This window comes from Natrix helvetica (assembly GCF_964273705.1).
Source record: "Natrix helvetica genome assembly, chromosome: 2".
Lineage (NCBI taxonomy): Eukaryota > Metazoa > Chordata > Lepidosauria > Squamata > Natricidae > Natrix > Natrix helvetica.
This window is the reverse complement of record NC_138552.1, coordinates 288491719-288508643: the sequence shown is the minus strand read 5'-3', so window position 1 is coordinate 288508643 and position 16925 is coordinate 288491719. Positions and strand designations below refer to the sequence as shown.

At 48.2% G+C, this 16925-nt stretch overlaps 1 protein-coding gene and 1 long non-coding RNA gene across 8 annotated transcripts in view; both read left to right on the top strand.

The window, feature by feature from the left end:
- LOC309388215 overlaps positions 1–16925 on the top strand; it is a 175014-nt gene that overhangs the window by 119136 nt on the left and 38953 nt on the right. The window lies entirely within an intron of this gene.
- The window catches only part of CUEDC1 (CUE domain containing 1), a 108242-nt gene that overhangs the window by 52364 nt on the left and 38953 nt on the right, over positions 1–16925 (top strand). For all 7 annotated transcript variants that reach the window (XM_081945347.1, XM_081945348.1, XM_081945342.1 and 4 more), the window contains exons 2-3: positions 3946–4091; positions 9137–9775. In XM_081945347.1, the coding sequence (XP_081801473.1) occupies positions 9485–9775 (291 nt within the window). In that variant the 5' untranslated portion in view covers positions 3946–4091; positions 9137–9484. The remainder of the gene's footprint in view (positions 1–3945; positions 4092–9136; positions 9776–16925) is intronic.

The window sequence follows — 16925 nt, the reverse complement described above, 5'->3', positions numbered from 1 at the left end:
CCTTCCTTCCTTCCACCCTCCCTTCCTCCTTCCCTTCCTTCCTGCCTCCCTTCCAGTTCCCTCCTTCCTCTTTCCCCCTGCCTGCCTGCCTTCTTTCCTCTTTCCCTATCCTCCTATCTTTCCTTTCTCCCTCCCTCCTTCCCTGCCTCCCTTCCAGTTCCATTCTTCCCTCCTTCCTTCTGCCTCCTTCCTGCCTGCTTGCCTTCTTTCCTCTTTCCCTCTTGCTTGTCTATCCTTACTCCCTCCTCCCTTTCTTCCCTCCCTCCCTGCCAGCAGCTCCTCCAGCATCCCAGGGGCGAAGGGGTGGCGGTGGCAAGATCGGGCGACCGCCGCCCCTTTGTCCCTTCCCCAACAGCGGCTGTTGCGCTTCCGCTTCCAGACGGAATCCTGGCGGTGGAGCTGCTGGTGGGGAGGCGAGCTACCTGCATAAAGACGCCGCCGAGGGCATGGCAGAATATATCCCGGCTTGAAGTGGCAGCGCTGGGGACTGCTCAGAGACTCATCAGAGCCGCGGGCTGGAGCTGTGCAAAAAGTCTGCTTGGGCTGGGGGGGGGAAGGGAGGGAAGCCTGGGACAGCCATGCTTCCCTCCCTCCCACCCCCGCCCGAGCAGGCTTCTTGCACAGCTCCAGCCTGCGGCTCCAATGAAAATCCACAGTCCGAAGTGCTGCCACTTCCAGGCGGGATATATTATGCCTCGCCCACGCCGCCGCCGTTGCACCCAGATGGAAAGGGAGCCTTCGCGCCCCCCTTTACGGAGCCTCGCGCCCCCCCAGGGGGGCGCGCCCCACTATTTGAGAACCGCTGCCTTAAGGTGTTAAACTAGCATTTAAGAAGATCTACCATGTTTTCCCGAAAATAAGACAGGGTCTTATTTTCTTTTGAACCCTAAAATAAGTGCTTGGCCTTACTTTCAGGGAGGTCCAATGGTGGGTTTCGGATCCCGTTCCAACCAGTACGGTTGGAACGGACCTTACTTTCAGGGAGGTCCAATGGTGGGTTTCGGATCCCGTTCCAACCAGTACGGTTGGAACGGACCTGGCGTCGCCCACGTGGATGCGCGCAGTGCGCGCATGCATTGTACCTGCCTGCGATGCTCCAGTTGCTCAGCAGATCGCTGTGCAGGCGCCGTACGCACCATGCACGTGTGCAAAAGCGCCAAAGGCTTACAGGACAGGTAAGGAGCTCGGGCGGGTGGGTGGGCCCTCCGGAGCACCTTACCGGAACGGTACCCGGTGCTCCGGGCAGGCTCCAGTACTCCCATACCGAGGCGTACCGCCTGCAAGCCACCACTGAGGAGGTCTTATTTTTGAGGTGCAGGAGGCGGCGAGCGTGGTCACCTCATGGCTGCTGCTCTGTTGCAATATTTTCAGGGGAGGGCTTATTTTAGCGCATGCACTCAAAAGCCCGATTGTAAATTTAAGTCAGTCTTCAGACATGGTAGCTTACCTTGAGAGTTTGAGTTCCTATCTACAAGTAGTCCTTGACGATGATCCTAATGGAATCTGCCGATCATTCTGTGGCTGTAAGGTGATTGTTGAGGTTGTTAACCACACCAATGGTTCTCTATGGGCTGGTTTTGTCGGAAGCTGGAAATACATGCCAGTTTTGGGCAAAACCGTCGTAAAATGGGGTCATGTGACTGCAGTATGCTACAAACAACTTCCCTGATGAGCCATGTTGTGTAAATCTCCAAACCCAGTCACCTGTGTCTGTCACAAGGGTGCTTTTTTAAAAAGGCAACTGGACTTTCTGATTTTTCTTTGAAGATGTTTCACTTCTCATCCAAGAACTGAAGAAGCTTCTTGGATGATAAGCGAAACGTCTTTTAAAAAACAACAACCCTACACCACTTCAGCCAAATGGCTATCCAACATCTTCTTTAAAACTTCCAGTGTTGGAGCATCCACAACATCATCATCCAAAAGTTTGCATTTTTTTTTTAGAAGGCCCCTCTTGGTTATGAGGATGGTTTTACAATCTAATTTCCGACAGCGTTCCTATGACTAGAGCAATTAAAATTAGAGTGATGGCATTTGCATGGCGTGCTAATTATATGGCTGTTACTTGGTTCATTTATGGTTCAGTGCCTTGTGCAAACCTCAAAAATGGGTCATTCCATGACCAGCTTATATACCTTCATGGGAACAGATCTCTCAAGGGCTATTAAGTTACAAAGCATCCATCTAAGGGCAAGACAGTGTGTGTGTGTGTGTGTGTGTGTGTGTGTGTGTGTGTGAGAGAGAGAGAGAGAGAGAGAGAGAGAGAGAGAGACTGATGAAAGCTGTGTTATGATGCCAGCTCCCCACTTTTTCTATTTGATTAGCAATGTCCCATGCATGTCTCAAACCTGAATCACATTTTATTGCCTACGTCCAGTTGTTTCTGGCCATCCAGTTTTATTTATTCATTTTATTTAGAATAAGGCATCTACAGAGGTCATGCAATCACTGATTTACAATCTTAATAAAGCACATTATACATACAGATCGGGGGTGGGTTCCGGTGTCAGCGTTCCAAATACCATGCAGAATTAAATCAGAGTCTACGCCAGAGCTATCTCTAAAGTTCCAATTTAATAATACAGACATGTTGGCACATCTGTGGGAATCCCAATTCTGGAAGTTACCTGGCATTCCCACCCAGTTGAAAGTTCATGATCTTGTCCCCACACCCACCAATCCATCACATGGTCCAATCTTCTTCTTCCATGATGGCATCTTCACCCCGCAGGTTCCGGTTAGGTGTCGAGGTGCGGAGGCAAAGAATAACCTTGAGCTTCTAGAAAGGAATTTTTTGTTTTGAAAACAACACATTCTACCCCTTGCTATTCCCCCCCCCTTAATGAAAAGGCATACTAAAGATGAAGCTAGACCGAGAGAGTGTGGCAGGCCAAAGATTCTTAAAGGAACCACTGCAGGCCTGACATCTGGCTTCTACTGCTGGTTCACTCAGGGATCCGCTTCAGGTAGACGTGCGCATGCACAGTAGGTAAAAAAAGTGGCTCTGCGTATGCGCAGAAGCAAAAAACAAGATGGTGGGGCCTATGGTGGTGCCGATAGAACCAGTTCGGGAGCATGGCCAGCCAAGTTACTACCTACTCGACCGAACTGGCAGGAACCCACAAATATAAGTTTAAATAAAGCCTCGGTAATCCTCAACTTACAGCTGTTCCTTTAGTGACCGTTCAAAGTTACAGCTTTGCTGAAAAAAGGGACTTGTGACTGCTTTTTTCAGAGTTACGACCTTTGCAGCATCCCCATGATCACATGATCAAAATTCCTCGATCCTTGGCAACGGGTTCATATTTGTGACCGTTGCTGTTTCTCAAGACCATGTGATCACCTTTTGAGACCTTCTCACAAACAAAGTCAATGGGGAAACCAGATTCATCTAATAACCAGGTTACTAATTTAATAATTGCAAAACAAAACTGTTAGAATATTCATGACGGGGAGAGACATGGTAACAAGGTCAGCCAATGAATAAGCATAGCAACTTAAGTCAGCCAATGGGAGCTTAAACAGATCTGGTTCTGTGCTGAGAATCGAAACTGAAACTATTCTGTCTGCTCTGAACTCTGAACTGAAAACTCCTCTCTACTGTACTGCTGCCTTTGTTTGCTTGTAACTGCTACTATGTTGGAGAAAACCTATATTAGTATTGTACATTTATCTTCATGTGTTAATATGTATATAAAGAAGTTAATGAATCCAGCTGAACCAGTTATCTGTATGTGCTTTCTGGATTTTTCTGCAAGAAACTCTGACAAAAACCTCTCATCCCAATGTCGGAGCCAAATTGGATCCTGCAACATTATCCCAAGACACATATATTTCCCTTCATTCATTTTGTTTTTTTGACTGGTCGTTTGCCCACATCCATAAATTGTATGCAATAATATCTGGAATGACATCAATTAAAATGTCTTTTTTTTTTTTTGCCAGGTTGCTATGCCTTTTTCTCCATCCTTGTGGACGGACAATGGAAGAACACACTTCTCTTTGCCTTGACCAGAAGCAGAATTATTGGAGGAATGAGATGGTGACGTGGCCCTGAGAATCTTTTCCACGTTCAAAATATACTCCTGAAGGTACAAATGTCCACCTTTTGGCTTCCTAAAATTCCAAGGTTCGTCTGTTAGACCAAGACAAGCAATTGTCCTAGTTTTGTATTGGGATGCTGCACCTTGGATTACTGAGAGCAATAATATATTGTACAGAAAAGTTTAAGTAGTTAAGGGTGTTGAAAAAAAATGATAATAAGGGCAGATTGAGTGAAGAAATATTTTTGCCATCAGTAAAATTATCCCACTTTCTCCAGTGGCTTTAAAAAGAATTATTATCTTTAGATCAGGATCATGATTTTAATGTATTCAAAATCAGTGACGTGCGGTGAGGTTTATGGCTGGTGAGGCTGGTGACGTCATCAAACTGTGTGGTTGCTCCGATCGCGCGGGCACAGCCCGACCGGAGAAGTTTCTCTTCTCAGAAATGTCAGAAGGGGACAGGCAGGCTGCCACAGCTCCACTGAGAAGACATTTCTGAGAAGAGAAACTTCTCCTTTCTCCTCCTTTCCCCCGCCACTCCCTTCTAGCACTGATAATGTTACCTAGGCATTTTTTGCATCGGGCGAGCCTGGGATCCTTGCAAGGGGAATGGGATCACGTGTGCAGGAGGCTCCTCAGCACCAGCCTCAGATCAGTGTGAACCGTGGTCCCCTTCCCCTGCACACGTGGTCCCATTCCCCTCCTTCCTGAGCCAACATGAAGGGGACCGCGGCTGCGCTGATCTGAGGCTGGCACTGAGGAGCCTGCTGCACACGTGGTCCCATTCCCCTTGCAAGGATCCCGGGCTTGCCCGATGCAAAAAATGGCGAGATTGGCGCACTTGGGGCTGCTGCTGCAATGTCCAGGGAAGCTACACCAAGCCGCGCGCCTCTCCCAGCCACTTTCATGGCTTCCCGGAGTAATTTTTTTTATTCTCAGAATGAGAGTGGTGAGGCTCTGCCTCCCCTGCCTCCCCTGACTGCACGTCACTGTTCAAAATGAATTTTAACATTGCCCAAAGCAATAATACTGGTTTAGTGTTTCCTCGCCTTGTGTAGAGGACCATATAATCAAGGAATGCCTATAAGTCCCCAAAACACACACACACACACACATAAACACACACACCTCTTTTCCTTGTATAATGGGTTCTAGAAATAAACATAGGCTGGATTTGGACGTGCAGATATTTTTGCCCTTGTGCCTTGGAGTCACTGACTCAACTGTAGCCAATAAAACAATTATCTGGATTTTCTTTAGTGGTTTGGGTAAGTTCTTTGTGTGTGTTTTCTATCAACGCTCAGGCAGCTTAAAATTGTCTTTAACTGTTCTAGTATTAAAGTACAACACAATGTACTTAAAGTACTACAACACAGTCCTTTCAGCAGTTCCAAGACGCCTCTACTCCAGAGGGGGGTTCCTGCCAGTTCTAACCTCTTCTATAGAAGAGGTTCCACAAATCTACAGTGCCGTTTAGAACTGGTTCTAGCTCCCTCCCCCGCCCCCGTCTGCACATCATCAAGATGAAGAGCGAGAGGAGGAATTCTGGGAGTTGAAGTCCACAAGTCTTAAAGCTGTCAAGTTTGAACACCCCTGGGGTTTTTTTTCTAAAGGGTTAGGGGTGCAAGGGTCTTGTAACTTGACAGCTTTAAGACTTGCGTGCTTCAAATGCCAGTTTCTGAGCCAACATTTTGGTTGCTAAGCAAGAGCATTGTTAAGTGAGTTTCACCACATTTTACAAATTGGCCACGCCCACCCAGTCACGTGACTGCCAAGCCTCTCCCACCTGGTCACATGGCTGGCAAGCCATTCCCACAAAGCAGACCACACCTACAGAAGAGGTTCTAAAATTTTTTGAAACCCACCACTGCTCTACTTCCATTTGCACTATTCAGCTGACCCTGAGGACACAGATAAATCTCCAAGGGGCCTCAGCGACTCTCTGAAAAGAATGCAACTGACCCGCTGTCTGCAAGGGGTATAAGGCCTTCCATTCCCCACCGTCCAATCAGAACTGAAGAAGCTTCTTGGATGAGAAGTGAAACGTCTTCAAAGAAAAAACAAGCAAGTCTAGTTTCCTCCTGAAAAAGCACATTTGGGACAACCATGTCCTGGGGGACGGAGAATCTCCATAGATGTATGAAAGTAGACTTTTCCATTTAGACAGGCAACCAGCTACAATAATTGTACCATGAGTACATCAAATTCACTTCACTGTCCGCTATCTTAGTCAGGTGACTCATAAGGAGTGAGATCAATTTAACATCCCTCGGCTGCTTTAGACTGCTGTGGGCATGACACGTATTTTCCATCCATCCCCTGGGCAGTGATTTCCTTCTGCTATGAGCTGTAGGAGTATTTGGCTTTTTCAAAGCAGACATTTTCCTAGACTGGCCTCTGAAAGTTGGACTCTCCTAAGCCACCGCTGACAAGTGGTGGCCATGATTTGGTGTGTTCATGTTGCACAGTAGAACGAGTCAACTTAACAACCATTTTTTTAGCAAGCCATTCGAAGTTAGAAAAATGTGATTTACAACCAGTCCTCACACTTGTGACCCTCAGCATCCCCCACGGTCACGGAATCAAAATCTGGGCACTTGGCATTCGTATTTACAACTTGTTTAGCATCCCGAGCTCATGGGATTGCCATTTGCAGCCTTCCCAGGTGGCTTCACACAAGCACAAAGTACATTTGCTAAACGGCCTCATGGTTCCCTTAACAACTGCAGTGATTTGCTTAACAACCGTGGCAAAAAAGGTCATTAGCTGAGGACTACCCACTGTGATGACCCGGAGCGTGGCACGAAAGCAACACAGCCAGAGCACGGGTTTAATTCCCCTTTATTGGTCCAACTTTGCCCCCCAAAGTCCCCACGTTTACTACAAGTCCCGGGGCAAAGCTGTCTCATGCACCTTCAGCAGCCTCTGGCTGCGGGTCGTCCAGTAAGCAAAGTTATCCATACATTAACCATGGCCAGCAGTCCAATAAGCCAGGTTTAGCCAAACAGTAAGCAGGGCTGGCAGTCCAGTAACCTAGGTTAGCCAAACAGTAACCTCCAGGTGTCGGCAAGTGCATACAAGGCGCCACAGATTCAACGCTTGTTCCCCGCAAATGCCCCTCCCACTAGCTGGCTATGAGGGAGGAGAGTGCCCCACCCCTTTCACAAGGCACACCTGGGGACTGAGATGCCTTGTGAAGGGGGCGGGGCACTCTCCTCCCTTGTAGCTGGCTCAGTTTGCGTTGTTCTCACCTTCTCTCTTCTCTCCGTGCTCTAGGATCAGGAGGAGGTGGTCCTTGCTTTTTGTCTGAGCTCTGTCTCTCCTACTCCTCCCTGTCTGCAAGCCTTTCTAATCCTGAAAAGCCTTACCTGGACTGACTCTGCCTCAGTTTAACCCTCAAAGCCAACAGAGCCGCCCCCTTGATGGCAGATTAAGACTCCGATGGGGGCATGACACCCGCAATAGGCAGTCCGTGAATACGAGTTCCAACTTACGTACAAATTTGACTTAAAAGGCAGACTTAAGAACTAATCTCGTTCTTAAACCAAGGACTACTAGATCTTTAAATAAACATTCTAAATTCTAACCAGAATTGAAATTTTATTAAGCCATCTGTCTTTAGGTAGAACAAAGATTTTCTGTCCTGAGGATTCCTGCTTTTGTGTAATAATGTTTGTATCCTTTAGTCCCCAAAATCTGCCTCACTGAATGCAGGTAATCCTCAATCAGTTTGCTCGGTGACCGAAGTTACAATGGCCCTGAAAAAAAGTGCCTTAAGACCATTTTTCACACTTATGACCATTACAGTATCCCCGTGGTCACATGATTTACATTAAGATGCTTGACAACTGACTCAGTTTATGACGGTTGCAGTGTCCCGAGGTGACGTGATCCCGTTTTGTGGCCTTCTGATGAGCAAAATCAATGGGGTCGCCAGATTCACTTAATAACTGTGTTGCCAATTTAACAACTGCAGTGATTCACTTAACAAATGGGGCAAGAAAAGTCGTAAAAGGGGGCAAAACTCACAACAAATTTTTCAATTAGTGGCAGAAATGTGGGCTCAAGTGCAGCCGTAAGTTGAGGACTACCTATACAATATTTTGAAATACAGGTAGTCCTCAACTTATGACCACAGCTTCTGTTGCTGAGACAATTAAGGGCATTTTGACCCATTTTATGACCTTTCTTGCCACAGTAAGTGAATCACTTAAGTTAGTGACACGGTTCTTAAGGGAATCTGGCATTGACTTTGCTTGTCAGAAAGCCACAAAAAGTGTTGACATGACACCTGGGCCAGTGCAACCATCATAAATATGAGTCAGTTGGTGCCAAATGTCTGGATTTTGACTGTGAGGATGCAGCAATGGTCATAAATGTGAAAAACTCTCAAAATCCACTTTTACATTGCTGTTGTAACTTCAAACTGTCACGGAATGAACTGTTGTAAGTCGAGAACTATCTGTAGCAAAAAAAAATTAAAAAAATAAATATAATAACAGTTGGAAAGGATCTTGAAGATCTTCTAATCCAGCCCCGTGCTTAGTCACGAAACCCTTCACCACTTCAGACAAATGGATATCCAACATCTTCTTAAAGACTTCCAGTGTGGAGCATTCACAGCTTCTGTAGGCAAATCATTCCACTGATTAATTGTTCTAACTGTCAGGAAATTTCTCCTAGGTTGCTTCTCTCCTTGATTAGTTTCCACCCATTGCTTCTTGTCCTGCCCTCAGGTGCCTTGGAGAATAGTTTGACTCCCTCTTCTTTGTGGCAACCCCTGAGATATTGGAAGATTGCTATCATGTCTCCCCTGGTCCTTCTTTCTCTTAAGCTAAACATACCCAGTTCCTGCAACCGTTCTTCATATGTTTTAGCCTCCAGTCCCCTAATCCTCTTTGTTGCTCTTCTCTGCACTCTTTCTAGAGTCTCCACATTTTATTTTGTAGATTTCTTCTGCAAACTCATCTCAGGTTCTGCAAAACTACCAAAAGGTCTTATATAAGGGAGGACTGGAGAGGTATTGATATCAATTTTCTAAGATAACATGACTTACACGTTTTTAAAAAATGCATTTCTTCGTTTTTCAGTAAAAGAGATGCATCTGGGGCTTTGGACGCTCTTAAATCTCTGAAGAAGTCCTTCTTCAACCCATTTCCTCCTGTCGTGGATCGATCCAGGGGCTGAAACTTTGCAGGCTGCTTTCGGCTCCATCTTGTTTCGCCATCTCCGATGTGCCACCATTTTGTGGTGCATTATCGGCCGGTCGTTCTGCGAGACGCGTGCGTTGCTTCTTCTGGCTCGGAAAACTGGAAGGCAGATTGCGCCTCACCCTCCCTTCTCCTTGGATTTATATACGTCTCTCTCGGTTCTTCCGTTTCTTACCTCAAAAGCTGATTTGAAAAAGTTTAAACATTTTCCAAAAACGATTCTCCAGAATGACAAGTCTGTTCCGACGGAGCAGCAGCAATGGCGGCTCGAGGAACAGCTCTTCGGCTCAAGAACTTAACAATAGCCGCCCCGCCAGGCAAGTACGGAGGCTGGAGTTTAACCAGGCGATGGAGGATTTCAAGACCATGTTCCCCAATATGGATTATGACATCATTGAATGCGTCTTGAGGGCCAACAATGGCGCAGTGGATGCCACCATCGATCAGCTGCTACAGATGAATTTGGACTGCAGCGAGTGTGACGAGAGTTCAGATTCGGATGACAGCATTCCTCCGGAGGTAACTTTTCCCATGTTTTGGAATACAGGTAGTCCTCGACTTACAACCGTTCGTTGAATGACCATTCAGAGTTACAACGGCATTGTTAAAGGTGAATCATTTTTCATACGGCATCTCTCTGGTCACGTGATCAAAATTTGGATGGTTGGAACTTGACTCATATTTATGACAGTTGCCGTATCCCCGGGGAGGGGGGGAAGGAGTCATGTGATTCCCTTTTGAGACCGCCTTACAAAGTCAGTAGAGAAGCCAGATTCGCTTAACAACCACGTTGCTAACTTAACTTAACTACGTTGCCAGTTCTAACCTCTTCTATAGAGGAGGTTCCACAAATCTACAGTGCTGTTTAGAACCGGTTGAAGCTCCCTCCCCTCCACCCATCTGCACAGCATCAAGATGAAGAGCGAGAGGAGGAATTCTGGGAGTTGAAGTCCACAAGTCTTAAAGCTGTCAAGTTTGAACACCCCTGGGGTTTTTTTTCCTAAATGGTTAGGAGTGAAAGGGTCTTGTGACTTGACAGCTTTAAGACTTCCACACTTCAATGCCAGAGTTCCTGAGCCAACATTTTGGTTGCTAAGCAAGAGCGTTGTTAAGTGAGTCTCACCACATTTTACAAGTTGGCCAAGCCCACCCAGTCACATGACTGGCAAGCCATTCCCACCCGGTCACATGGCTGACAAGCCACTCCCACAAAGCAGGCCACACCTACAGAAGAGGTTCTAAAAAATTTTGAAACCCACCACTGGTATAGTGGTTAAGGCAGGAGGCTTTGTTCCAGGCAGCAACTGTTTTAGTAACCGATTCACCATTTAAACAATGGCAAAAGGTAATATCTGAACTTGTGAGGCAGGGGAACAAAAACCACAAGTTGAATGTCAGGAAAGAAGAGGATTGAGTTCACCTGATTTGCACCTGTATTTTGCAGCTTACTGTTTGTTCAAGGTGGGAGAAGGGTGCTGCTGAGAAAGAGAAGAAGCCTTTTGGGGTTAAAGGACATGACCTGAGATTTGAATGGCACCACAGGTGTTTGTGTGGATGGAATATGGGCCTTGGTACTCTCCGAGCTTGTTTTCTTTCCTGCAGACATTTCTGTCAGACCAGCAGCCATCTTTTCTCTTGGAAGCCACACTTTCTATTATTCTACTATGCATTTTCTATTGTGGGAAAATGGGAGGCGGGATTGTAAGGAGTGAGATGATATGTAGCCATAACGACATTCTTTCTAGAAAGCCAAGGTCATCCTTTGTCTTTGCACTTCTGCACCTGAAAGCAACTGGATGTGTGGAACTGCCAGCATGGCAGAGGGAGATTGGACCATGTGAGGGACTAGGGAATGTGGCAGGAATGTGTTTTAATTGTACGCCGCCCCGAGTCCTTCTGGAGAGGGTGCGGCTAATGAAATAAAATTTGATTTGATTTGATTTGATTTGAACCCTGGCAATTTCATTACTAAACCAGTAATTAACACCAACAGCCCTCAGAGAGCACCAAGGACCCCACAGTTCCCCTCTGAGCTGACAAATATGATGTTCTATAGCAGTGAGGGCTAACCTTTTTGCTATAGCGTGCCGAATGTGTGCACACGCATGCACACACTCATGTAATATGTGCATGATACTCCCCGCGCTCTCCGCCTCCTGTGCATGCGCCCCCCATGCTCCCTCTCCCCCTCTGCATGCACACATGATGCCTGAATCCTCCTGGGACCAAAAACAGGCCACAGGATGGTGCTCCCCCTTCCCCTGTGCAGGCACACACGGCCCCCACGCATGCGCACACATCTCCCGCATGTGTCCCGCCCCCTGCGCATGTACGGCAGAGACCTGAAAATCATCTGCCTGGCAGGAGGTGCATACACATGTGTGGTGGAGCTGAGCTGGGGCGATGGCGCACTTGCCCGCAGAGAGGGCTCTGTGTATCACCTGTGGCACATGTGTTGAAGATTCACCATCACGGTTCTATAGAATATGGAATAGATACAATACAATAGCAGAGTTGGAAGGGACCTTGGAGGTCTTCTAGTCCAACCCCCTGCCTAGGGAGGAAACCCTATACTGTTTCAGACAAATGGCTATCCAACATCTTCTTAAAGACTTCCAGTGTTGGGGCATTCACAACTTCTGGAGGCAACTTCTGTTCCACTGATTAATTGTTCTCATTGTCTGGAAATTCCTCCTTGGTTCTAGGTTGCTTCTCTCCTTGATTAGTTTCCATTCATTGCTTCTTGTCCTGCCTTCAGGTGCTTTGGAGAATAGTTTGACTCCCTCTTCTTTGTGGCAATCCCTGAGATATTGGAAGACTGCTATCATGTCTCCCCTAGTCCTTCTTTCTCTTAAGCTAAACATACCCAGTTCCTGCAACCGTTCTTCATCTGTTTTAGCCTCCAGTCCCCTAATCCTCTTTGTTCCTCTTCTCTGCACTCTTTCTAGAGTCTCCACATCTTTTCTACATCGTGGCGACCAAAACTGAATGCAGTACTCCAAGTGTGACCTTCCCAAGGCCTTATAAAGTGGTATTAACACTTCACGTGATCTTGATTCTCTCCCTCTGTTGATGCAGCCTAGAACTGTGTTGGCTTTTTTGGCAGCTGCTGCACACAGCTGGCTCGTATTTAAATGGTTGTCCACTAGAACTCCAAGATCCCTCTCACAGTTACTACTATTGAGCAAGGTACCACCTATATACTGTACCTGTGCATTTTGTTTTTCTTGCCTAAATGTAGAACCTTACTCTTTTCACCATTGAATTTCATTTTATTAGATAGTGCCCAATGTTCAAGTTTGTCAAGATCCTTCTGTATCTTAAGCCAATCTTCTGGAGTGTTGGCTATTCCTGCCAGCTTGGTGTCATCTGCAAATTTAATGAGTTCCCCACTTATTCCCTCATCCAAATCATTGATGAAGATGTTGAAGAGTACTGGGCCTAAAACAGAGCCTTGGGGTACTCCACTGCATACTTCCCTCCATGTAGATGCAGTTCCATTGTGGACTACACGTTGAGTGCGGTTGGTCAGCCAGTTACGAATCCATCTGGTGGTGATGCTGTCTAACCCACATTCTTCTACTTTATCTAGTAGTAGGCTATGGTCTACCTTATCAAAAGCCTTACTGAAGTCCAAGTAAATTATATCGACATTCCTTTGGCCCACTAATTTTGTCACACAAATCCTGGTTGTGCCCCCAAAAATATTTGAAGCTCTCTGCAGACCAATAGGTACAGTCCAGTTTGTCTGCTGCATTTCATTTCTCTGTTCTAGTTGGCTACTATGCATTGTGGCAGGAATGCCTGCTCTCCTCTTGTCACTGGTCCTTCATTTTACAAGTGAAAGAGTAAAATACTGGGCTGGCTGGGGAATTCTGGGAGTTATAGTCCACACACCTTAAAGTTGCCAAGGCTGAGAAAACACTGCCCTAAAAAGAAAACAGCTCTGACTAAATCAGATTGTGCCCAAAAGTTGGGAAAAGAGACAGCTGCAAACAAGTTTGGGGTTGTGCAGCACACTATTTACGGGTGTGAAAAATCTCCCAGCAAGTGGATAGCAGATGTCCTGCCTGCCAAAACACAGGCTGGATCCCAGCATTCCCTAATAGCTCCTGGCTGGGGGTGGGTGGGGAGAGGGATTGGGAGCTAGCAGGGTAGCTTAAGGACAAAATGTGGGCCCTTTACCTACATTTTTCAGGACTGTGGGTGTTGTGACCCTCGAGGTGAACCACGCTTTCCTTGTCAAGTGTTAAGGGTTTGTAATGTTGGTATTTTCAGTGGTGTAAAAGCAGGCATAGGAAGGAGATTTAAATATCTGTCAGACCGGGCGATACAGGTTGTCTTCAGTTTAGCATTACTGCAATCTGTTTTGATTTTGCGTTGCAAGAATTAAGTTCCTTTGTAGAAGTCCTTTGCAGGAAAAGTTAAATTAGTTTTTTTTTTTCCATGGGACAGAAGGAGAACAATTGTTTCATGCCTGCCTGCCGAATCGTGCATTGAACAATATTTAGTGTACATTGCATGGAAATGTTAGCAAAATCATACAAAATTTAATTTCCACGTTAGGTCCGCGATGGCGAACCTATGGCATGGGTACCACAGGTGGCACGCAGCACCCTCTCTGTGGGCAAACGAGCTGTCGCCCCATCCAGCTCTGCCGTGCATGCGCGCGCGTGCCTCCCGCCAGCCAGCTGGTCTTCGGGGCTCTGCCACGCATTTGCGGGAGGCAGGGCTGGGCAGGCCCCCCCTCCCGTACCTGCACACACATCCTGGGGGAGAAGGGGCGTGCAGAGGGCTTGTGTACACATGTGAGGGGGGCCACAAGTGCGTGCACAGGGGGCCGTGTGCACATGCACGGGGGCGGGGCGCCTGCAGGGGCTGCATGCGCAGGGGTGGGGCGCATTGCATTTTGGGAGTTCGGAGAGACGCTCATGCATTTGCATGCACTCACTTTGGGCCCTCAGTCTGGAAAAGGTTTATTTTATTTATTTATTTATTTCTTAGCGCTTATAGACCGCCCCCTCTCCCGAAAGGGACTTGGGGCGGTGTACAGTCCATATCAAAATACATCATAAATGACTATAAAATTTAAACAATTAAAATTATTAAGTGGATAGATACATAAATAAGAGGAGGATAAAAAGATATACAGAACTGTACTGCTAAGTAAATAATTTAAAATGTACAGAATTTAAAACCCCAATATCCTATAAAATTAAGTTTAAAAGAACAATCCCCCTAAAAAACCAGTAAGAAATATGTATGCCAGGAGGTAGACGTTAAAATTATGCCAGGCCAGCCAGTCGGAACAGGTGTGTCTTCAATTTCTGTCGGAAGGAGCGGAAGTCAGTGGTGGTTCTAATGTCGGGGGGGAGGTCATTCCAGAGGGTTGGGCCCATCACAGAGAAGGCCCTACTCCTTGGTGTCGCCCGTTGGCATTGCCTAGTGGACGGCACCAGGAGAAGCCCCTCCCTGTGAGAGCGAATTGGCCGCAGGGATGTGTGTGGGAGGATGCGATCCCGCAGGTAGCTAGGCCCTATGCTATGGAGCGCTTTAAAGATGGTGGTCAGAACCTTGAAACGCACCCGAAAGACCACAGGTAGCCAGTGCAGCTCGCGCAGGAGCGGTGTTACGTGGGAGTACCTGGTACTCCCCATGACTGCCCGCGCGGCTGCGTTCTGGACTAGCTGCAGTCTTCGGGCGCGTCCCAAGGGAAGCCCCATGTAGAGCCCCATTACAGTAGTCCAGGCGAGACGTCACCAGTGCATGAGTGACCGTGCGTAGGGCATCCCGGTCCAGAAGGGGCGCAATTGGCGCACCAGGCGAACCTGGTGGAACGCCCCCCTTGCCACGGCTGCCACATGATCATCCATTGACAGCCGGGCATCTAGGAGGACGCCCAAATTGCGCGCCCGTTCCACAGGGGGCAGTTGTTCGCCCCCTATGGCCAACGTTGGAGTCAGCTGACTGAACCGAGGTGCCGGTACCACAGCCACTCAGTCTTGGAGGGGTTGAGTTTGAGTCTGTTGTCCCCCATCCAGACCCCGACGGCTTCCAAACACCGGGACATCACTTCGACAGCCTCGCTGGGGTGGTTTGGGGTTGAAACGTACGAGTCCCTTTTTGGGAGAGGGGGCGGTTTAGAAATGCGAAGAATAAATAAATAAATAAATAAGCTGAGTGTCATCAGTGTACAGATGGTATTCAACCCCAAAACCACGGATGATCTCCCCCAGTGGCTTCACATATGCGTTGAACAGGAGGGGCGACAGGACCGACCCCTGCGGCACCCGCAAGTGAGTGGCCTCAGGGTCGACCTCTGCCCCCCTGTCAACACACATTGCGACCGGTCGGAGAGGTAGGAGCCGAACCACCGTAAAACGGTGCCTCTGACTCCCATCCCCTCCAGCCAGCGCAATAGGATACCATGGTCGATGGTATCAAAAGCCGCTGAGAGGTCTAATAGAACCAGGATAGAGGAACAACCTCTATCTCTGGTCCTCCAGAGATCATCAACCAGCGCGACCAAGGCTGTCTCTGAGCTGTGCCCGGGTCGGAAGCCGGACTGGCGTGGGTCTAGATATTCGGATTCGTCAAGGTGTCGTGGAAATTGCTGTGCCACCACATTCTCAACAACCTTCGCTAAAAAGGGAAGGTTGGAGACTGGACGATAATTAGCCAGCTCCATTGGGTCCAGTGAAGGCCTCTTGAGTAAGGGCCTCACCACCGCCTCTTTCAAGGCAGTTGGTAAGGATCCCTCACCCAATGAGGCGTTCACCAGGCCCAGAAGCCAGCCTCGTGTCACCTCCCAGGATGCCAGTACCAGCCAGGAGGGACACGGGTCCATTGAACATGTGGTGGGTCGCAGCCGTCCACGCAACCTGTCCAAATCCTCGGGGGCAACAGAGTCAAACTCCTCCCAGAATGGTCTCACAAGACTCACTGCTGACGGCTCGTCCGGACCACTGGAGGGGGCCCATCCGCTCCGGATCTGAGCGACTTTGTCCTGCAGATATTCCCCAAACTCCTCTGCTCTACCCTGCAAGGGTGCCCCCCGCGTCCCCTGTGACAGGAGAAAGCGGGTCATCCTAAAAAGAGCGGCAGGGCGGTTATCCGCGGACGCAATAAGAGCGGCACAATGTCTACGTTTGGCCGCTCTCAATGCCACAAGGTAGGTCCGTAAATAGGCTCTTACCTGTGTTCGGTCAGACTCGGAGCGTGAGGATCTCCACCTGCTCTCTAGACGTCTCCTATGGCGCTTCATCACCCTTAGCTCCTCGGTATACCAAGGAGCTCGGTGGATCGCTGCCGCAGGAGAGGTCGCAAAGGCGCAACCCGGTCCAAGGCCCCAGCCGCCGCCGTATTCCAGGCGGTCACTAGGTCCTCTGACCGAGCACGGGTCAGGGCTACAGGTAGTGGCCCAAGCTCCGTCTGGAACCTATCCGGTTCCATCAGGTGCTTGGGGCGGTACCAGCTTGGACAGGCTGGCTCCGCCTACTCGTGGTGGTGGGTAGCGGCAAGGAAGTCGAGCCGGAGACATGAGTGATCTGACCATGACAGGGGAGTAATAACTAAATCCCCTATTCCCAGATCACTCGTCCACTGTTCAGATACAAAAATAAGGTCCAGTGTGTGACTGCCCTCGTGTGTGGGGCCCTGAATTAATTGG